This window comes from Aristolochia californica, unplaced genomic scaffold, assembly GCF_029961685.1.
Source record: "Aristolochia californica isolate CCGP_79_NKW_82.1479 unplaced genomic scaffold, dmAriCali1.0.hap1 SCAF_3, whole genome shotgun sequence".
NCBI lineage: Eukaryota > Viridiplantae > Streptophyta > Magnoliopsida > Piperales > Aristolochiaceae > Aristolochia > Aristolochia californica.
The window spans coordinates 45697066-45718414 of record NW_027181992.1 but is presented as its reverse complement, the minus strand read 5'-3'; the positions used below and the strand labels follow the sequence as shown (position 1 = coordinate 45718414).

At 39.9% G+C, this 21349-nt stretch overlaps 3 protein-coding genes, 1 long non-coding RNA gene and 1 pseudogene across 6 annotated transcripts; 3 read left to right on the top strand and 2 right to left on the bottom strand.

The window, feature by feature from the left end:
• Nucleotides 1-2518: 2518 nt before the first annotated feature.
• LOC137960252 (uncharacterized) lies at nt 2519-3771 on the bottom strand. The gene is made up of 2 exons (XR_011114124.1): nt 3515-3771; nt 2519-3196 (listed from the first exon to the last, which is right to left on the bottom strand). It is a non-coding gene; the product is annotated as an uncharacterized lncRNA (long non-coding RNA).
• Nucleotides 3772-4179: 408 nt separating this feature from the next.
• On the top strand, nt 4180-5685 carry LOC137960251 (universal stress protein PHOS32-like; annotated as a pseudogene).
• Nucleotides 5686-7083: 1398 nt separating this feature from the next.
• LOC137959002 (uncharacterized) lies at nt 7084-11097 on the top strand. Its single transcript, XM_068806253.1, has 7 exons — nt 7084-7455; nt 8213-8964; nt 9340-10021; nt 10138-10238; nt 10392-10481; nt 10575-10702; nt 10844-11097. The coding sequence occupies exons 2-7, from the start codon at nt 8281-8283 to the stop codon at nt 10986-10988; spliced, it is 1830 nt and encodes a 609-aa protein (XP_068662354.1). The 5' UTR covers nt 7084-7455; nt 8213-8280; the 3' UTR covers nt 10989-11097.
• Nucleotides 11098-13343: 2246 nt separating this feature from the next.
• On the top strand, nt 13344-16967 carry LOC137959460 (ATP-dependent Clp protease proteolytic subunit 5, chloroplastic-like). Its single transcript, XM_068806829.1, has 9 exons — nt 13344-13630; nt 13767-13892; nt 13994-14111; nt 14209-14301; nt 14661-14706; nt 14810-14882; nt 16012-16046; nt 16149-16237; nt 16357-16967. The coding sequence occupies exons 1-9, from the start codon at nt 13497-13499 to the stop codon at nt 16558-16560; spliced, it is 918 nt and encodes a 305-aa protein (XP_068662930.1). The 5' UTR covers nt 13344-13496; the 3' UTR covers nt 16561-16967.
• A 1015-nt stretch (nt 16968-17982) lies between these two features.
• Nucleotides 17983-19467, bottom strand: LOC137959914 (probable WRKY transcription factor 35). 3 transcript variants are annotated; one of them, XM_068807326.1, is made up of 3 exons: nt 19138-19467; nt 18885-19022; nt 17983-18733 (listed from the first exon to the last, which is right to left on the bottom strand). In XM_068807326.1, the coding sequence occupies exons 2-3, from the start codon at nt 18992-18994 to the stop codon at nt 18214-18216; spliced, it is 630 nt and encodes a 209-aa protein (XP_068663427.1). In that variant the 5' UTR covers nt 18995-19022; nt 19138-19467; the 3' UTR covers nt 17983-18213. The 3 variants fall into 3 exon arrangements, with proteins under 3 accessions (XP_068663427.1, XP_068663425.1, XP_068663426.1); XM_068807324.1 differs by having other exon boundaries at nt 19191-19467; XM_068807325.1 differs by having other exon boundaries at nt 17983-18721; nt 19191-19467.
• Nucleotides 19468-21349: the final 1882 nt, after the last annotated feature.

Below are 21349 nucleotides of genomic sequence, written 5' to 3'. Positions count from 1 at the left end.
AATCCATCCATCCAATTTTCGTGCCCTAGAAACTTTTACTTGTTTGCTTGAAGAAGCTTTCAGTATATTTTTCAAGATTGCCTCTCGTCCTCTCACCAGGATTTAGTTTTTGTTTTAAATTTCCCGATTTGTTTCTATGGTATAATTTCTCAAAGAATAGGACAAAAAAGATGCCTCTCTCCCTGAAATATGAAGAGAAAGCCTCTTTTCTTTGCATACGCTGCCCATTGCTCTTCTCATCAGCCTAAAAAGATTTTTTTCCCTTCTTTTGTTGCTGCATGATGAAGCGGAGGTAGTCATCTTCTTCATCTTCAATTTTGATGGCCAAAGATTTTCTTATAGATCTTGACCACCTTGAGAATTTATACAGATGATGATGTAGGTGCTTCAACCATTTATTGTCAAGTTCTTTGTGTTCTATTTTGACAATGTCCTTGACCATCTCACCCAAGTTTGTCAAACACTTAGGGAAAGAGAATCTTTATGCTAGTCTCCCGAAGTGTCCCTTCTTGACTAAATATGTGGTCTTTTTGAGTTTTTTCGGTGACTTCTATTGGTATTGTTGTTGACCCCCGTAAAGTGCGGAACCTTTTACTCTCCATGAGGTTCGGAATTTTTATAGTCTCACAACTTTTTATTGACGATTCCTTAGGGGAGTTAGTACCATCATGTCTCTAATGGATAACATATGACAAAGGCACTTTTTATGAAGTTACTTGACTCTTTTTAAAGTGGTTCAAGTGGAATGCTATGTGTCATGTGTAGTTATTGGTGGATTACTTAGTCAAGAGCGACATTTTGTCGCAAATTTTTTTTCTATACTCTGATCATGAGACCTTTTGTTATCTCAACTTCAAAAAGAAACTTAATATGCATGGTCAATGGATCAAATACCTATAGTACTCTGACTTGGAGCACAAATCAAGTAGTGAGCATAAGGTGGCAATGCCTCAAGTCATAGATTTAGATTGTTCTGCATTGTGAGTTGTTTAGGTTACTTGGTTTGAGAAGCTCATAGAAGATTACACCACATGTCTAGACTTTGGTGACATTTATACCGAGTTGCAAGAAGGATTGCTTCACACCTTGAATGACTTCCACATTGAGAATGATTACTTGTTTCAAGGCGATAAGTTACGCACTCACCGTGCATTGGTGAGAGACTTCTTAATTTGTGAAATTCATGCGGGAGGGTTAGAGGGACATTTTGGTTGCAACAAGCCTAATGAGGTAGATTGTTGATTCTATTAGCCTAATTTAAAAAGGGATGTTGCAGAATTGGTAGGACAGTGTAGGATGTGTCAATTGGCCAAACACAAGATTGTGTATCTCCTACCAGATCCTATATGCCCTTGGTAAGACCTAGATTTCGTCTTTGGCCTTCTTGGTACATTTGGGAAACATGTTTCCTCTCTTTCGTTGTAGTAGACTATTTATCCAACATGGCTTATTTTATTTCTTGTACCAAAATGCCTGATCTCCAATGTCGCTTGGCTATTCTTTTGATGTATGGTCTTCCTCGGACTATAATTTTGAATAGGGATGTTCACTTATGAGTTATTTCTAACAAACTCCATGGCACATGGTGGGGACACGATTAAAATTCTCTATTGCTTATCACCCTTAAACTGATGGTCAAATTGAAGTCATTAATTGAAGCTTGGAAAATTTACTTTCATGCCGTGTTGGAGATCAACACCGAACTTGGACTTAATTCTTCCAACTAGTCAATTTTGTGAATAGGTCTATGGGCATGTGCCCATTTCAAGTTGTTTATGGTTCGAATTTGATATGAGTGAACTTGGACTTAAACTTGAGGCAAATGTGCATAAACATGAAAAAAAAATCAATTTAATGTGGGTGATTGTCATGGTTCGAATTTGATACGAGCAATTTCCTACGAGACCTTTTAGAAAATTGTAAGCTTGTAGTGCATGACCTTTTAAGGTGTTGAAAAGGTAGTCTTAATTCCTTATATTATTGACTTTGTCACTTACTTAAAAATTAGTTCCACTTTTAACATCGAAAACTTGATGGCATATAAGGGGTTACCCATCCATTCCTAATGACTCATTTGTATTACACCTCCTAACTCTATCACATTGATTGACAAAACACCCATTCATCTTTTGATGTCTCTTTGGATCCTACTCTTCTCCCAATAGCATCCACACAAAGACTATATTGATGTTCTTTTAGATAAATAAGTTATTTTTACCAAAAGTGAAATTTTTTACTGTTTCCTACGGTCAGACCCACCACAATGTGGTTGGGTGGTGATTATTCGTCTTAGGAAATATTTATGTAATTTTTTTGTATTTTTAGTTTTCTTGATTTTAAGAGTTGGTTACAAATTTTATAATCTTTTGATTTATTTTATTTTATTTAGTGGATGCACAAGATAGGGATGAATGAAGATTTTGCAAATTTCTCCCTCGATTTGGTCCTCCTTTTCCTTCTCTCTTCTTCTTTCTTTGTTTCTTCTTCTTCCCTCTCAAACAGCAACGAAGCCTCAGAATGTAGCAAGGTCATTTTTAAAATACCAGGTATGCTTAATCATCTTGATCCTGTCACATTACACCATGTCTAAGCATAGAAAATAAATCAAACTGCGGGACAAAGAATAGTAAAACATCAGTGATTAATGTTGGAATGACTTGTCTTTAATATGCATGTTGCGCCTTCGCTAACAGACCGGTCTTTTGGGCACAATGGTAAGTAACATGGTATCAGAGCAGGTGGTCTCGAGTTCCAGTCCCTCTCCCCCCGTTTGTTTCGTCCCCACATAGGTAGGACTTGGTCTTTGTTTCGTCCCCGCATAGGTAGGACTTTGTCTTTGGCCGTCCCCGTATAGGTGGGATTGTGCATTTGCATTTGTACACGGGTGTTCCCCGTGCGGGGGAGTGTTGAAATGACTTGTCTTTAATATGTATGCTACGCCTTCGCTAACAGACCGGTCTTTTGGCGCAATAGTAAGTAACAATTAAGCATTCAGAGAATGGGAAAATAGTGAATTAAGAGAAGCTGCTTTTGGGAATATTATGAGATGCAGAGGCAGCAAATATGAACACAAAACCAGTGAATCAAAATTTTCTCTTTGTTCCGCTGGACAAAAGGGATCGCCTCTATACCTTTTCTTTGTTAAGCTTCAATCTCTTTCCAGTAACTGTAAGTAACTTGATCTTTAAATCCACACCTGCGAAACGTTGAAGTATCGCAATTAGGCTATACTAGAACAGATAAATATGGATTGAGAATTAGATTGATATAATTAACAATCAGGAAAACCGAAATCCAATTATTTAAAAAGGAATCCAAGTGTATATATCACGAACACGGTCTGGCACTAAATGAAAATTTCTCATTTAATTTTGTCATAGGAGCTCACTTGCCCTCTCTTTGTGAAAAACGAGTAAATTTTCGAACAAATCTAGAGCAGTTCAAAGAGCAATGTGAAAAATTTGGATCCACACTATAGAAAAAAGACCAAATATTATCAACGATTAATACTTACATGATCAGCAGTGAAGGCTCTTACTTGTTCTTAAGGAGGAAAACCATCGCAAGGTGACTTGCACGTTCGGATTGGGGCAATCCAGACAAAAACCAGAAACCTAGATCGATCTAGAGGGAGAAAGGAGAAGAAACGGGGGGAACAGAAAAGAAAAATAAGGAAAGAGAGAGGAGGAGTCACGCAGGTAATTTTACAGAGCGAGATGGAAGGAAATCGCCCAGGTTAGCTTTTGCAGGTGAAGAACCACACGCGGAAGGAGAAAGTAGGGAGAGCGACGGAAATAGGGAGTCGAATGGGTTGGGCTCGAAATCTTGGGTCGATGGGCATTTTCGTCCCAAAAAGTCCTTATGTTGTCATTTTAACATATTTAGTCGAAGAATCGTAATTTTAGTAATAAACCTTATCAGGACAAGAAAGACGTCTAACTGTGAGACTCAGACATCTCTTGCCTATCGATTTCAATCAATCGCCGTATCAGTTCAATTATGGGAATTTGAGTCCTAAAAATTCAGATATCTCAGTATCAGAATTTTTCCTGTATATGGTAGACCACAAGTCGTGCTTTAATGGAGGAATCTTCAAGCTCTGCTTCATATCATTCGTGTTCTCCTGGGGACTTCTTCTATTAGGAGAAAGGTGTGTTCATGGATCGGAGCAAGGGAAAGATGGAAGGACACAGAGCTGTAGGAGTGGCCACGCAGCAAGAAAGCCCTACAGTGGGCGGTTGACAATCTGGTTCATAAGGGGGATTATCTGATCCTCGTTAACGTCCAAGCCTCTGTGCACTACGAAGAGGGCGAGATGCAGCTCTGGGAGGCCACCGGTTCCCGTAAGCAAAATCTCCTGCTTTCTAATCTTCTGCGTTCAGTTTTCTCTTCTTCGTTTTTGTATTCCGTTCTTCTTTGCCCTTATGTTTCTGATATCATGATCACTTGATCAGGGTCTTTATCTCGACGTATCTGTTCGTTTTTAGTTTATGAATTGAAGGAATATTACTGTATTTCTTCTTCTCTGCGTAATTGGGCAAGGGCTTCTGCTTCTCGAGTGTGCGTTTAGCAGCCATGAGAGGACGCACAAAGCCCTCCCTTTTTAGTTAAAGAACAGCACTAGGAAGAGTAAATTACCTTACTGCACTGGCCTCGCTGAGAATTGAGGAATTCTTCATCCAGAGGACTAATGGCGGCTGTTGTGAAGTTCGGTTCTTTATCATTCTGTATCTTCTGATACTCTATCCGACCTTCGGGGGTCAAACAGTCGTTTCCTTCCATCAACCTCAGTGAGTCGTCGCCTGCGTTTCTCAGTTATCACCGGCGAAGAGCAACAAATTATTGAGATATCATTCTATGATCAAAATCTTTGTTTTTTTTTCATACACTGTGAATGCCTGGCCAAAGAAAGGGTCATTTTAACTGTAATTCTTTCCATAAAAGAGAAATAATTATAATTTGCCGCTGCTTTCAGTTTCAGTACACGATCATCGATTTTGGGAATCTTTTACCTTTTTTTCTGAATTATTAGCTGCATTTTGCCCAAATGGGTAGTTCTCGCAATCATTAACAAGTTCTCGGGGTTCTTTTCTGCAGCCTTGATCCCTTTAAACGAATTGACAGACACAAATATTGAGAAGAAATACGGGGTGAAGCCGGATGTTGAGACTCTGGATATTCTTTAAGACTGTAGCCGCTCAGAAAGAGGTATGTGTTCGTAGATTTGCAGTTTTTTCTTCCTTTTGGGAGCGAGAATCCAAGATGAAATACTCGAGAGTTGATTGACCAAGATTCTCGTTTCGCAGATCGTTGTGGTTATGAAGGTCTTCTGGGGGGATGCCCGTGATAAGATTTGCGAAGCTATTGAGAATATCCCTTTGAGCTGTCTTGTTATTGGAATCAGAGGACCTGGCAAGATCAAGAGGTTAGGCTTCCAGCACCCTTTACGTTGTCTAAGTTTTGATAATTCTCAGTGAGTGTTGGACTGAAGACGATTCCTTGGATGGATTTATCTGTAAAAGATGAATGAAAGTAATCAGCTAGCTAACTTCTGTTTGTTGATTTTCTGCAGAGCCAGCTTGGGCTGTGTCAGTAACTACGTGGTAAACCATGGAACCTGTCCTGTTACAGTGGTGAAGAGCAATCACTCATGAATGATTTATTTTTTTCCTCTGTTCCTCGTCGTGTATCCCAAAGGCTCACCTTGTGTTTACTGTACGTGAAATTCACATATCTTATTCTATTTTATTATATAATTATATTTTTTATTTTTAATAGAATGGACTGAAATTAAGTGATCTAATTTTGTTAAGCCCATTAAGGAATGAGCCATGAATATGGGCCAATTGAGTAGATACCATAGGGAATTATGAGAACCCTATACAAGGAGACAAAATGGTTATGGTCCCCAATATACTAAATCACACACAGTTTCCCTTCTCCCTATCTGGAAGAGAGACGAATGTCACATTGAGGGATAAAGAGATTTAGTTGAGGAAGACCACAATATCAATCATTTGTTCGTCTCGTTCGCCGTAGTGATTCCGTAACATAAAGACGAAACTTCGGAATGGATTCATGTATTTATCCACAATCCTAATTTTCTGGCATATTGTAAATTCTGAATTAAAATTTACTATTATGTTTTTTTTCTAACATACTGTTCTTCCCCATGCATGTTTTAATGGTGTTTGGAAAATGTGGACTCTACTTCTGTACAAGATTGGAACTTCTGGTTCTTCCCGTTTGATCATTTTCTTGTCTTTATGATGCTGCCATCGTATCGATTCAGCAACTGGTATTAATTCCCACGACCAATGGCAAAATGGAGAAAGAACAATCCGTCTAGAGAAATTAAATTGCCTATGTTTACTAGCTCGTCTAAATTCTGCAAATTTCTGAACTGACGGTTGGAAACGAAGAGTAGCTCCATCGAGAGAGGGATAAAGCAATATCCTTCCCCACTCTCTCTGCCTGTCCGATCGTAGGCCTCCAGTTCATTGAATCGATGGAGCCTGGAAAGCATCTTTGCGTAATCCCGACTAAAATCCCATATTGGCTAGAAGTGGGAGTATCATAGATACATATATATGTACGTATGGATAATAATCTCTATTGGTATGAACCGGGTTCCCTTTAATAACTCTCATCAGATACGTTTCTAGCTTACTTGGACGTTTTTGGCCTTATAGTCTATTGAGAAATGGTGGGTGAACCCGGTTCACCCGGGGTCCACGCCTCGGTAGATAGTTTCGTGATTCCGGTGAGTCGGTGACCAACTCTGCAACTGCGAGTCACTCGAAACGGAATTCCTGGTCGTGGGACTACTGAAACTCCGAACCTCAAACACTACGCACAGTGTTTGCCAAGGCTGTTTTCACCCCCCCACTATTCTGTACCCACAGTGCGAACTGTCTTAACCTGCGCACGCGCTGCATCAAAACCGTTTGTGGTTTTTTTTTTTTTTTTTCAGAGAAAAACGAGGGCGTAAGAGAGAAGAGAGAGAAAGAACAGGAAAGAGAGGAAGAGAAAATCTGAATGGTCATCATCGCACATTTTCACATTAGAGAGAGGGAGGGGGGGCTAAGCTAAGGTGAGGCACACACAGGCGGGCGTGTGTTAAGAAAGAGAGAAACGAAAGGTAAGATGAGGAAGAAAATAAGGCGTCTTTACCTCCACCATCATCATGACCCATCATCAGCCCAGACCACCCCGCCTTTCTCGATCTTTCTCACCAGTTGCCCCAACCTCAACCAAACTTTTACCCTAACCCTAACTCGTAACAGATACCCCATGAAACTTCCTCCTCCTTCCCCACGGATAAAAACGCGCTTGTCTCCCGTTTCCTTTGCCTGCTTTTCTTTCTCTCTCTTGTCTGTTTCGACGGCTCCGGTTTGCTTTTTATGGCGGTTTGACGAACATTCGTGCTAGGGTTTCTGGAATCTCGTCAGATTGGTAATCGCCTTACTCTCGCTTTCTCTGTTTCACGTACTTTAGATGGGTTCATCTGCTGTCTGTACATTGTTTTTGCAGCTGGGTTATTCTTGTTTCGTTGATGTTTTATTTGTTGTCTGTTGGGGTTTCGATAGTCTGTCGATTTGGGAATCGGGTGTGGTGGAGATTATGGTCTTTGATCTGGTTTGGTTGATTCATCTGCTGCTTTGCTTTTCTAATTTGGGTTTCTTGATCTGCTCGGCGCTTTGGTAGGTGTTCTTGGTTTCATTGGATTGACTGTTGAGTTCTTGATCTTTTCCCATGGTCGCGTGGGTTGTCTCGGGATTTGTTTTATCCTTTAGAGATGAGCGATTTTGTTGTTTGAGATAGGATAATCTATGGCTTTCTCCATTATCTTGGTATTTGCCGTAACTTGTTGATTTTTGCAATCTGGGTTTGTTGAATAGTGCATTGGTGTTTAGTGGGTTTATAATTCTTTGGTTTTTTTTTTTTTTAATCTTGAATCGTTGGTTTCTTTTTTTTTTTTTTTTTTACTGCTCTTTTCAAGGGTTTGGATGTTGTTTTGTAGTCGTACTTACATATTTGATAGCTTCTTTTATTACTAACATCATTGATGTTATTTAATTATTTTGGCATCATGGTAGATGTTTTTGTGTACCCATTCTGAAAATTCCTTTGAGATATTTTTAGCTTTGTTTAATGCATTTCTTTCTCAGATTTGTTGTAAATCTTTTTGTTCTCTTTTACTCTTACACAGGAATTGGCAGAAGGATTCAAACAGTTCAATTTTCTGGTAATATTCTTGTGCAAGGTTGATTTCAAGCCATGGAGGCGCTTGGGGGGTCTGCTTTTGATAGTACAGTTGCTGTAACTAAGAAGAGGAGAAGTAACACGTCAAGGCGGCCACGCTCTGATTCTCACTCATTCTTTGAAACTCGGGAAATATCACCTTCATCTTCCACACCTCCCTCAGATAATGCCAGCAAAGCTTCTAGTGATGAAAATGCAGGTAAAGGTGCTGGTTCTAATAGGAGGGAGTTGAATCTCAACAATCCTTCTAGGGCTTCTTTCAACAGGGCTGAAGGGGAAAGTCTTCCCAAGAAGAGTAAAAAGGAGGATGGAACATACGGAGAATTTGGTGGATTTTATGGCAATGGCAGTTGTTCTAAAGGAAATTCATCGGATATTAGGCGGTCAAGTGAAGGAGTACTTGCACCTGCTAATTGGAAGAACACCAATAAAGTTAACTTTGATTCACAACCAAGAAGCTCAGAGGATGGCAATGGAAGGCATAGCGATGCTCGTAATGCTGGGACTGTGACAAATGGATCTGGGGGCAAAGCGGATGCTTCCTCACATGAGAACAAGCTAAGGAAAGTAAAGCTGAAGGTTGGGGGTGTCACACGAACAATACATGCCAAATCTACAACCGATGGTGCATCGGGTGGTTCTACCTCTAAATCTTTTCGTAGTTCAGATGCTCCACGAAGGCAGAAGCTCATCCTTCAGGTGTGCTGGTGTTTTTCTATCAGTTTCTTTAAATTTATTATATGTAGACAATAAGCTTCAGTAGCTTGAGAATTGGATTGAAAATGCTTATCCCTTTTGTGAGGGTGTGTTCTCTTCTTCAAAGGGCAGTACTTGAACTCAGTCTAGTTTCTTCCACATCACAATGATGATTTTGACCTTGTGACTAATGAGTCACCTCCCTGCATTTTGGTGCTGATAAGGGTAGGAACTGGGCTGTTCATGTAGGTTCCATATCATGTATCCATTTGACTTGTGGAGCATAATGTCTTTATATTTTCTCAATTATCCTATTTTATTTGCTTTATTTATTTTGCTTGTCTCTTAACTCATGGACATATCTCTTGTATCATGCAGGACAATTCTGATGATGAGCTGTCACCTCCTGATAGAGCGGGTGGCCTGCAAGGAGTTACATGGAAGGAATTTAGTTCTGGTAATCTTACATCAAAGGAAGGTTCAAAGGTCAAGTTATTGGATGAAGGCGGATCTTTAAAACACGCAGACAAGTTCTCTGAGCCAGTTCGGAAGAGCAAACGCGTCCCAAAAAGACGGGTTTTAGATGGGGCTCTTGATGAAGAGGAGGATGAGGAGCTTCGGTATCTTGGAAGACTCAAAACAGCCAAAGTTAGTGCAGACCATGGGGCTGAATACGGCGACGAAGGGGATGAAGATGCTAAGAAAAGAAAGTTATCAAAGGGTTCCAGAAGTCAAATGGCTGATGGTGTATATGATGATGACGTTGAAGAGAATGGATCATCGCAAAGGTTTATAGATGGTAAGAGGAAGTCAAGGCCTGAAAAAGATTCTGAAGATACTGATTATATAGAAGATGAAGAAGATCTGGGATCAGACGGTGGGCCTGACTCTAAGAGGAAGAAGCTTAAAAAAGAGTCTCTTGATTCTTTGGCTGATGGGAAGAAGGAAATCTCACTCACAACACGTCAACGCGCGCTGCAATCAGGCAAAGATGGATCTTCTGGAACGCCTGAAAATTTAATTGAATTTCCAAATGGATTACCCCCTGCTCCCTCGAGAAGTAAGTGGCTCATATGCAAAAGGTGGTTTGTCTACTTTTTAGTCCAATAAAATAAAAAATATACATTCAACCTAGTTTTATGATTCTGTACACTTACATAAACGATGCAATTCCAGAGCATAAAGAGAAACTCTCTGAAGTGGAGCAGCAGCTTAAGAAGGCTGAAGCTGCTCAGCGGAGGAGGATGCAAGTGGAAAAGGCTAATAGGGAGTCAGAGGTTTGTGTTATATGCTCTCTCTCTCTCTCTCTCTCTCTCTCATGTGTGGGCATGAACACTTACAAACACATAAAGACACACTACCTACGCCATATTTTTCTAGTCTGTGGTTTGTGATGTTGCAAGGGTTCTGATTTTGCGTTGATCCAACAGGCTGAGGCAATCAGGAAGATACGGGGACAAGATTCAAATAGGAAGAGAAAAGAAGATAAGCAGCGAAAGCAGCGGGATGAGTTAGCAAAGGTAATGGACCTAAGCATCCTTAATTTTGGGAGTACATCCTACTGACTATTTTGCACATTTACTTAGTTCCATCTCTGTCTTTTAATTGTGCAGGAGAAGGCTGCCAATGCTGCAATTCTTGCCTCAAATGCAATCAGATGGGTCATAGGTCCGACTGGCACAGTGGTCACATTTCCTAAAGATATTGGCCTGCCTAGTATATTCGAATCTAAGCCAAGAAGGTAAGCTTTCACATGCTCTCTACTCAAATCTATGATCTACTGCTGCATGACATGGTTTCTCATGCAGTTGCTCTATTTACAGTCAGTAGTTAACCCCCACTTCGGCTCCTGACTCCTGTGTGGTTTTGTTGTGGATTGTAGTTATCCTCCTCCGAGAGAGAAATGTGCAGGCCCGTCGTGCACAAATACATACAAGTATCGGGATTCCAAGTCTAAACTTCCATTGTGTAGTTTGCAATGCTATCGAGCTGTGCAGCAAACCACACAGCCAGTGACAACTTGCTGATGGTCCCTCAATTGAATATATATGTATATGCTTATATATTTTATCTTGAAACTGTAAAAGTTAGTAGAAACAACTATGCTTGCTATGAAAATTGATATTCTTGGCTCTTCTAAAAATCAGATTCGGGTGACCTTTTTTCTTCTGGAATCCAAACATCCAGAATTTATCCAGAAGCGTTGAGAATGATAAAGAATGTGGCAGTGTTATCCATAATGAATCGAAGATCAAAATGGCGGGAGATTTTAACGGACACAGTCGTAATAAAGATGATGTAAGATTCATTCCCTCCTCACTCTCTGATGAGAAGCTATTTTTATTAAAAGAAACGAAGTATCCTCGTGTTAATTCACTTCTTCCTTTTGGTCATGAATGTCTGCACATTGGCGTTAACGAGTTCTGTGTACAATCGAGTGAAGCACAAATGAGCAACCCTTTCTGTATGTTGATGCACGAACTAGGTTGTATTTAAACTTCATTGACAGCGAGAAGATATAAGAGATGGGAGTTGTCATCTGGTTGTTTTTACGTTTAATCGGGAATTTTCTTGAGGTGGGGTGCTCCAGTCGTATAGAAATCCAAATTGATTGCGTTGAAATGTGGAAGGAACGGCTTCTACTTATCTGCTGGCGTCCACTAGATAGTACGTTAGGTGATTGATGGGATGAGCCACGAATCAGAGTTCTTTGCTGGCTTGTATCGTTGCTATTAGGGACATATTCTGAAAAATCTATACATAGTTTGCTGTGTACAATGTCAGGGAAGCACTTATTCGACTTTGTTGCTGATCATCTGATGTACATGTTGCAGGACTTCCAAGATTTGCTTCATGGCTTACAAAACTGGGAGCACTCTCTGATGGACAAAAACAAAATGTCGAAGGGTCAGATACATGGGGAGAAAAGGGTGGCAATTAACCTTTAATATGGCATCCTTTGACTCTTCAAATTACCTGTTCTTGGCGTTATATTATGTTAATTTTTAGAGGATTTTATCTTCTAGGTTGCTAGCCTTTGCTTTTTCTAAGTGATGACTAAAGACCAGCTCAAATGGCAAGTATCTTTTATGTTAGCCTTGGCTTGTGCTAGTGCTGAACTAACAGCAAAATGTCTGACTATTGTTTGAGTGAGTTTCATGTACCAGGGTTGCAAGTAACAACCCAATCCCAATCTTACCCAGTTTTGGTGGTTTTTGAATGTATAATTTTAGATTGTCCACCATTATTGTCTTCATTGTCACTTTCTTCTTCTTTTCTCATTTTCTTCCTAATCGATAGGGACCTAAGTTGACTGGTTTTATAAAACATATTTCCTTCTGAATATGATGTGATTGGTTATTTAACCTCAAGTAGGAAACTGATGATTTGTTGTGTATGACAACCTTGGGATGTTTGTCACCTTTCCTATTGTTGAGGATGATCTAGGATCATAATCTTGTTATTTAGCAGTTAAAGGACAGTGTTATGAAGATGGAAGAAGAAAAAGGAAGATATGTGAAAGGCAAATGAAGATTAGTGGAATCTATGGAGATCCAATTTACTAAGAAGATTGGTTTGGCTTTTTAAGAACAATGAGAAAAGAATTAATTGATGAAGTACATGATCGGGCACAAACATGGAAGGGTACAAAGCTTAGATAAAATATCAAATATGAAAAGAAACAGAGAATGGAGATACAGTAAAGATCAAGTTGTAAATAGAGCTGTATTCTTATCATAAAGGGAGAGAGCTTTTGATGGCTAGAGGCTGCCATGTGATAGTCAAGGAGTGACTAATGTCCTTGATTTCAACAACAATTTCCAGGCATTCCCAGCAAGCATGAACCAAAGCTTTACAGTGTGATAGAGCTTGCTTCCGGTGCAGCTTCTTGTGCAATGTCTGCTTCTCCAAAGAATATCACAGCACCAAAATCTGGTTACCAGTTTGAAGTATCTTGGAGAAGATTAATTTTCTGATAATCGTGCACTTCAAGCTGATCTACTTCTTTTGAAGGAGACGATATGATTTCTTCTTGGAGAACTGGAGCTGCTTTTCAATTTTGAAGGAGACGTATTGATTTCTTCTTTGCTAACAGTGAAGTGTTGTTAGATTCGAAACCTAAGGCTGTTGTTAGAGTTGCCAATGGACAAGGGAGAAACTCTGGTTTGAGAGCAAGAGAACCGGGCAGAACCGTTACAGGTTTTTAAGGTCCAAACTAGCGGGCTGGTTTGGGTTTTCATAAACCCGACCTGAATCCGACACCCTTGCCGGTCTCTCTTACGCGAATACACCACTCGGCGACGGCCGTGCGTGTCCGTTACCGTTACCGCTACCGCTCCTTGTATCCGAATCTGTCACTGGAAGTTGCCTGTTTGGGTCGCTCTAACTTCCCGGCGCCGCTACTGCAAAAAAAGAATCCACCAGTCGAGGAGCGGGCGGGTAAGGGAGAACCCAAGAACCCAGCTGAAATACCGCACCAGTTACACCGCCACCATTTGTCTTCTCCCCTGTACAATTAACTTAGAACCTCTCAAATGGCGAACTCTTGCGTGGCTGCTACTTCTGCATCTGCTCTCAAACTCAACACTCCCTTCCTTTCTTCTTCCAACCTATCCTCCCATTCCCAGCGTCACGCTCTTTCTCTTCCGTTCCAACGTCTTCGTTCCATGTACGGTTTCGCTTCCGTTTCTGGAATTAGGTTTTGTTTGTGCCGTATTTTGTTTCATTTTCCTCTGAAATATGATTTGTTTTATTCTGCTGTCGTTGCTTATCTTTTCAGTCGTTTCTATTTGAATCTATACTAGAAACTTCCGAAGTTGGTCTGCTCATAGTGGGAATAAACGTTCGACTTCTGCGAAGGCTGTTTATTCTTCTCCAGCTGAATACAGGACACACAATAGCAGCTTCGGTCGGGAGATTTGGTCTATAAGGTACTTCTTATACGATGTTTTTTGCCTGGTTGGTTTATGGAATATTGTGTATTAGTATTTTTGTTATAATTATTATTTTCTTTTATTGGAACTGTTTTTAGGGATGATCTGTGCGTCCCCTCTTCCCCTTTCTTTCCGGTTGAAGCATCTGGAGGTCAGGGGCCACCACCTATGGTGCAAGAGCGCTTTCAGAGCATTATCAGTCAGTTATTTCAGCATGTGAGGTTTATGTTGAGTTGAGTGAGTTTTAGGCTTTCCCTAAATTTAGGGTTCTTACTTAACTTTTACATGGTACTCGGTGCTTGTTGATCTTTAGAGGATAATCCGGTGTGGTGGAGCCGTGGATGATGATATGGCTAACATCATCGTTGGGCAGCTTCTCTACCTAGATGCTGTTGACCCCAACAAGGTCGATTCTCTGATCCTTCATTTCTGCAGAAAAAAAAAAAAAAACAATTTTGTTTCTCTCTTTTCACGAAATTATGCTAGGGAAGATGAAATAGGTCTGCTCTGTGTTGGAGGAACTGAAACAAATCTAAAAACATCCGTGTTTGACCCCATTAGTGTGGTGGTTTGATTGATAGTTTCAATTAGTAATTATACCTATGCGAAAAGGGTTGCTACAAATTTGATAGACCTTACAAACCTTGCATTCTTCAATAGAAACTTTGGTTTGGATATTAAGATATAGTTTCTTTCCGCCTTCTACCCATGTATTATGGTTTTTGAATGCTGCCTTCTACTTTGTTTCATGATCTTTTTCAATAGGACATCATCATGTATGTGAACTCTCCAGGAGGATCTGTAACAGCGGGTAAGAAACAATATGTTGTTTGTGGAGTTTTTTGTTAATTAGAAGTACTCAGGCCATGTTGCATGTGGTTTTAATCATTTTTGTTGATTCTACCTCTCTGTAGGTATGGCTATATTTGATACCATGAAGCATATCCGGCCTGATGTGTCCACTGTCTGTGTTGGACTTGCAGCAAGGTAGTGTCTTACAGTGTTTGCCGTTCTTATTTTTCAAAATTCCAGTTTTTGTTTAGCAACTGTTAGCTCTTTTTTCCTTTGTTTTTGCTTGAACGCTCCTGTAAATTCTTTCTTTTTTTAATTAGTATAACATTGAAAAAATTGGTTTATAAAATCTCGGATACTTCCTTCGAAATGTTTTGGATTTGGTTAATTGAACATGTGAACATGTTAGCATTCTAACAGCATGTTGTATAGAATGTGGTACTAATGAGTTATAGTTTTATTTTAAAAAAAAAAATGAGTTATAGTGTTGCATGAGGAAAGAGTCTTTGAGTAAGAACATGAACCAAAAGCATAGGCCAAAGGATATAGAAAACTTGTTGGTCATGGCTGGTTAGATTATACTTTCTAAATTTTGCAATGGGACCTGAGTCTTTTTTCCAATTCAATTAAAAACAGTACCTCTCCATAGAATATACTTAAATTAAGCATGTGATAACAGCAGTACTTAGTGGAAAAGATTATTGAGAATTACTCTTCTAGGTTGTAACTCGAGCATCCAAATCTCTCTCATCAAGGAGAGCTCCACCAACAGTTCAGAACTCCAAAAAGCACCTAGAGTCATAATCCCCCTCCTTATAACCCTAGGCTAGAATTACCATTTATAGCAGCTACACATTTTCCAACTAATTGAATAAAACAGGCCCGAATATAAACAAAATGAAAAATATACAATTAAAAAGGAACCCCATGTAACAAGTTTCTTAATAACCCTATAGAGCTCTAACCTTCTTCTCCCCATGCACTGGGATCTTGGTCTTCAGATCATCATATGCTTCTTTTTCTCTAATTGCATGAACTTGTCAACAGGCTAACCTTGGACTTTCAGATTGCATAGCAAACAGAGGACAAACAGAGAACTGTGCATTGTCGGCTTTAGATGATATTTTGATTTTAAAATGAAATCCAGCATGGTTTGGCTCTTCGCTGAAGCAGCAAGCTGAATTAGGATATGGGGCTAATTGAATTTCTTACTATATTAGTTTTTTCTCACACTATACATTTGATTTTGTCCATGTATGATTATGATTCAGAAGTTATATGATTATATATTCACTGGTTGGTATTTTCTGGTGTTTTTTAACAGTATGGGTGCATTCCTTCTCAGTGCTGGCTCCAAAGGTAATCTATTTTTAGCTGTTACATAGGCAGTTCCTCAGCATCTTCGGCCAAACTATTCTGAAAACATTTCCTCCTTTCTTCTCGTGACTCATGTACATGAAGGGAAAAGATACAGCTTACCAAACTCAAGGATTATGATTCACCAACCCCTGGGCGGTGCCCAAGGTGGACAAACTGACATAGACATCCAGGTACCCTAGTTCTCATATGTTCGGATACACTTGATCGTCACTAGTTTTGTTTATGAAAAAGTACCTGACACCGATCCTGAATTTATAGTACTTCTTACCATGTTAGTCTTGCTCCACAGGCCAATGAAATGTTGTATCACAAGGCTAATCTTAATGGATATCTTGCTTACCACACCGGTCAAAGTCTAGAAAAGATCAACCAGGACACAGATCGTGACTTCTTCATGAGTGCTAAAGAAGCTAAAGAATATGGGCTTATAGATGGAGTCATCATGAACCCTCTCAAAGCTCTTCAACCTCTTCCAGCTGCTGAGGTCCTGTAAGGAGTACTCTGCCATACCCACTCATCTTCATCCCATTATACACAGGTCCAAATGAGTTCAGTCTTTGTATTCACTATCTGGGTATACACAGGTGAAACACATTAATTTCGAAATCTTGTGAGATAAAAGAATTTTTCTACTCAGAAATGTGAATGCAGCTGGTGGAGGCTCCCTCATGTTTGTCTAAGCCTCTGAAATGAATTTTACATTTTTCTCCCCAGATCATGACTGCATTGAACTTGAACCCCCAGTTCAGGGAAGACAGACCCAAGTGCTTCCACTCAGGAGTTCCTTTTTAAAATTGGTTTTAATCATTCCTTCTCTCCTTCTGCCTGCCTCATCTTGTCTTGTCGTTTATACCTACTTTCAACGAACAAACACAAACCCCAGATACAGCAACCGCCACTCATACCCTTTTTCTTTTCTTTCTTTTTTATCACCATGAGATGCTTTGCAAGATTCTCTTACCATTACTGAGTGGTGGCTGTTTTTTCATCTATTTCATAATGACTCTTGAAACAGAGAGAACCCTCCAATTCCAAATTGGATTTCTTTTGCTTTTGAGGGTTAGAATCTTGATGTTGGTTCAGGAAGTTTGGACAAAATCTTTCTAATCCTACATCTACACATGATTGTTCCTGTCTTCTTTGTTGGCCTTCTTCTGTTCATATTCAAGAATAATTTTAATTTTTTAGATCAAGTCGCCAACACATAGGTAAATGATTTGATACCAAGATAAAACGTAAATAATAAAAAGATTAATTAGAGAAACAAACTTTTCTTTCTTTTTTTCAATTGATTACAAATCATTTTCTTATTTCAAAGGAGCTATCTTCTCCTTTTCCACTTCAATATGTAGAAGATCAATTACCAGTATTTATCAGCATTATCAATGGAGGCCAGATCCCTTAAACGAGAACCAAACAAGCTTTACTTATTTGCTGTGGATTCCAATTGCCCCCAACAAATTAGGCTAAATTATTTCAGAAGTTCTCTCTTCTTTTACACAGTAGAACTTAGGATGGCGATGTGATATGCGGATGTGGCTGTTGTTGATACAGCCAATGCTCATCCATTATGAAAGAAAGAAATTAATTAATTCATCTCTTTCCATCACTTTTAGAGAGCACAGAACTGGTTTCTAATGCAGCTAAGAATCTTCATTATTTTAAGCTTCAAAACTGTAACTCAATACTCATTTGACGTTTTCTGTACTGACTGGTGCTGCAAGTCACCTCAAATCAGGAGGGTGATGTGATCATGTTGGCGTTTCTGGGTGGGTGTTCTGTTAGTGCTGCTGCCCTGATTTTAGTACAGGAAGCTTTTTAGGAGGATCAGATCCTAGACACGAATCGTGTATGAAGAGAGAGGTAAAAAGAAGCAAGCATCTCAACAAGAAAATCATCCAAAACAGCCACATCATCAAACACCCAGCAGCCACCCTCGTGAAGCTTATGGCCTCTTTTCTCCCCAGCTTTTTTCTCCCCTTTTTGTCAAAAAGCAGTTAATCATCTCGAAGAAACAGTGTATCAACTAGATTCCTACAGATTTGTTTACTTCCATTTTCTTCTCATATCTTACACAAAAGGGATAATCCTTGAGAAAAATAAAAATAAGTTACAGGGAGTGCAGGAGCTATGCTTCAATGCTAAACTAGGCTAACAGCGAGGAGCAAGAAGAGATCCGGTCATCAAAGAAACTGCTCCTCATCCAGCTTGTAAATGATGAAGAGATGGGTAGTTCTTCAAGTTCATCGAAGAAGTCATTTTCTTCTGGTTTGGGGGAAGAGAAGTTGATAATGCTGGGGTAAGAGGATAGAGGAGCTTCATCATACAGGAGGCTCAAATGGTCTTCATGGGTGCTCCCTGCTGTGCTAGTTAAAGCGTTTTCGTTTTGAGTTGTGATCTCTTGGGAACCGTTCATGGCAGACTGCAAGCAGAGATTCCCAGATAAATCTTCTTCTTTGACAATGGGTTGATCTGGTATACGAGCTTCGAGGCTTTGGTTGGGTTGTTTTTTATGGGGTTCTTTGGTCGTGTCTGAGAGAAGATCATGGCCTGGATGATTATGGCTGGAGGTGTAGGTGATTATAAGCTTTGAAGCATCTGTTCTGCATCTTTCCACCTGCTTTTTGGCTGAACAGCCTTTTGAGGTACTACACCTGTAATAGCCCCTGCAGTTATGGAGTTTATCAGAAATGCACGAAAGTTTCTCTCTGAAAATTACATTCGGCATGAGAAAGCAGTTAATTGTTACAATCAACTGACTGAGATCTTATAAGAAAAGAATGAAAAAAAAAAAAAATCTTCCGAAAAAGGAATCACCTTGGATAAGGAGATCCTTTGATGGGTTTTTGCCCGTACTTCCTCCAAGACCAGAGATCCGACGGCGGTCCTTCACCCTTGGGTTTCCCAGTATCTGCTTCGATCGTCATCGTCACTACCGTTTTCTGTACAATTTTCCTGTTAACAGACGAGTTCCACAAAAACAAATCAAAACGAAGACCAGAACAGAAGATCTTATAGAACATATCCAGAGGAAAGAGGACTACTTCTTGAAACAAATTACAGTACATGCCTGCAATATTTCACAGGGACCAGATTTTCTCCAAACAAAAGCAAATCGACTACCTCTTTTTAGAGACCTGATGATCCAACTTAGATTCATCCAAAGACTTCAACTCCATTTCTTCGCGACTGGAATCTTCCATTGTTTTTCCTGTCTACGGTTATCACTTCTTTCTCCTGGCTACTTGTAGAATCTTAACCCAAAAGAGCAGAAATAAAAAACGTGAGAGTGCTGAGGACGAAGAGATATAGAGATGGAGTAGCAGAGAAACGGATATGAATCATCTCCAAGCCATTTAGAAGACGGAGAGCAAGATGTGACAAGCCAAGTTGCTGTCTCTCTTTCCTTTCACTCCTTAATAAAAGTAGAAAAAATCGCAGGTGAAGAGCAATAAATATCAGTTTTATCCCAAAAGCAAACGGGGGCACCGCCACCCCACTCACGCGCATACACCACTGTCTTCCCCAATATCTCATAGACGTCTACAGCGTACAGAGCTACAGAAGCAAAGCTGTATCCCATACGTACCAGACTCTAATGAAGGGTATTGAAATCTGCAAAGCTAACTCAAGTACACGCCGAAGAAGTACCTCTGTAACTTTCCCTCCACATCCCAGTACAGTTCTGAGATATTAGAGCTCAATGGTCCATTTAATGGTGATTTGATGGGGAAAAGTAAGAATCAGGCCGTGAATTTACAGGGAAAAGAAGACGTCATCTATAAACATTCACGAAGGGAATGAAGCTACAGAAACTTCGACTATCGAGTGGTCCTGCCTGCTGCAGGTTGCAGAAGAAGACGATTGCAGTGGACGAGATAATGTTTCTGGCATTCTGCTACCGGTTGCAGGTACGGTTATTAATGAGATTTGGGATGATTAATTTGAAATTTAATGCTAGTTAGTGATAGAATGCAATCTGAATGACGGAAATAACTTGAACGAGACCCATTTCCCATATAATCAATATGAACAAGATTCATTGAAAAGGATGCTATCAAGGTCTGGCTGCTTTTCTTCACGATTGCCCTCTTTCGAAACTTTCTACCTCCACTACTCGTCTGGTTGGGATCATTTTATAATCCAATACCTTGCCATTGAGGCAACTGGATTCTCAGAGCTGGCTACAATCAATTTCCTCAACTACTTCCCTTCCCTCCACCCAACCTCTTAATGAAAGTGAAATACTTGGGGTTTTGGAACTGCAGTTAATTAGACGAAGGATGAAGTTGAAAATTTAACCTTGCGAAAATAGGGTAAATTTAACCTAATACAAGTAATTAAGCAATTGTAGACGTATAAAAATTATAATAAAGAATGATATAATGTATTTTATGAGAGATACATGAGACATATGGCTAAGGTCCCAAATGTTGACTTTTCTTAAGAGAGGGCATATGATACAAATGCACTCAGAAATTGAAAGCTCAGATGGACCTCCCCCTGAACAATAATTCAGCACTGGAACCTGTCTTTTTCCGAGCAAGTAGACACAAGTTGGGCGGCCGGACTTCGCAAAGGCGAACTCAATAAATGTGTTCTCGCCCCAAAAAAACAAAACACAGAGATAGGAAAGTGGGAAACTATTTCTCGGTTCACTCACCCTTAGATTTCGTAAACTTTTGAGATTTCTGTGTAGGGTAGTAGTGAATAGAGATGGGGGATAAAGCCGCCTCTCCGCTCACCAACTTTCGTTCTCATCGCTCCAGTCTCTGAGAGGAGAAGAAAGGGGAATAAGCTTTCTTGCTATAACAGAGAAAGGATTGGGAGAAAGCAGGGAACGATAATAAAAAGCTCTTTCCGCATTTTATTATTTATGCATAGACAGGAAATGAAGACAACGGCAAGCGGCCTCCGCTTTTTGTTTACAATGAAGACGGGACATGAGGACAATGATTTGAGAGGAAGGCAGGTCAGGTACGAGGGGAAGGGACATGGAGCAAGGGTAACTTTATGGGTGGTAGATGATGGCAGTAATGAAGGATCCCAATGGTGGCCTACATGCGGATGAGTCAAACTCCAATGTCCAGGCAAAGTGGGATGAAGCAGAAGAAGCAGTAGAAGAAAGAAGACGAAGAAGAAGAGGAGGGAAGAATTGGGGAAATTCCACCGAGAAAGACAATCTGAAAACTTTCCTGATGCATTCTCTCAACCAAATAGGATCACGACAATAAAACATAACTATTCTTGGTGGAACAAATTCCACATAGTCTACTATTTTT

Bases quoted from the DNA above. Each gene is read 5' to 3' on its own strand.
- LOC137959002 (XM_068806253.1), top strand. From the start codon at position 8,281: ATGGAGGCGCTTGGGGGGTCTGCTTTTGATAGTACAGTTGCTGTAACT. The intron at 8,965-9,339 runs GTGTGCTGGTGT...TGTATCATGCAG, and splicing joins GGCAGAAGCTCATCCTTCAG to GACAATTCTGATGATGAGCT. The intron at 10,239-10,391 runs GTTTGTGTTATA...TTGATCCAACAG, and splicing joins AGGCTAATAGGGAGTCAGAG to GCTGAGGCAATCAGGAAGAT.
- LOC137959460 (XM_068806829.1), top strand. From the start codon at position 13,497: ATGGCGAACTCTTGCGTGGCTGCTACTTCTGCATCTGCTCTCAAACTC. The intron at 13,631-13,766 runs GTACGGTTTCGC...AATCTATACTAG, and splicing joins TTCCAACGTCTTCGTTCCAT to AAACTTCCGAAGTTGGTCTG. The intron at 14,707-14,809 runs GTAAGAAACAAT...ACCTCTCTGTAG, and splicing joins AGGAGGATCTGTAACAGCGG to GTATGGCTATATTTGATACC.
- LOC137959914 (XM_068807324.1), bottom strand. From the start codon at position 19,270: ATGGAAGATTCCAGTCGCGAAGAAATGGAGTTGAAGTCTTTGGATGAA. The intron at 19,023-19,190 runs GTAGTCGATTTG...GTCTGTTAACAG, and splicing joins CATCAGGTCTCTAAAAAGAG to GAAAATTGTACAGAAAACGG. The intron at 18,734-18,884 runs GTGATTCCTTTT...CCATAACTGCAG, and splicing joins AAAGGATCTCCTTATCCAAG to GGGCTATTACAGGTGTAGTA.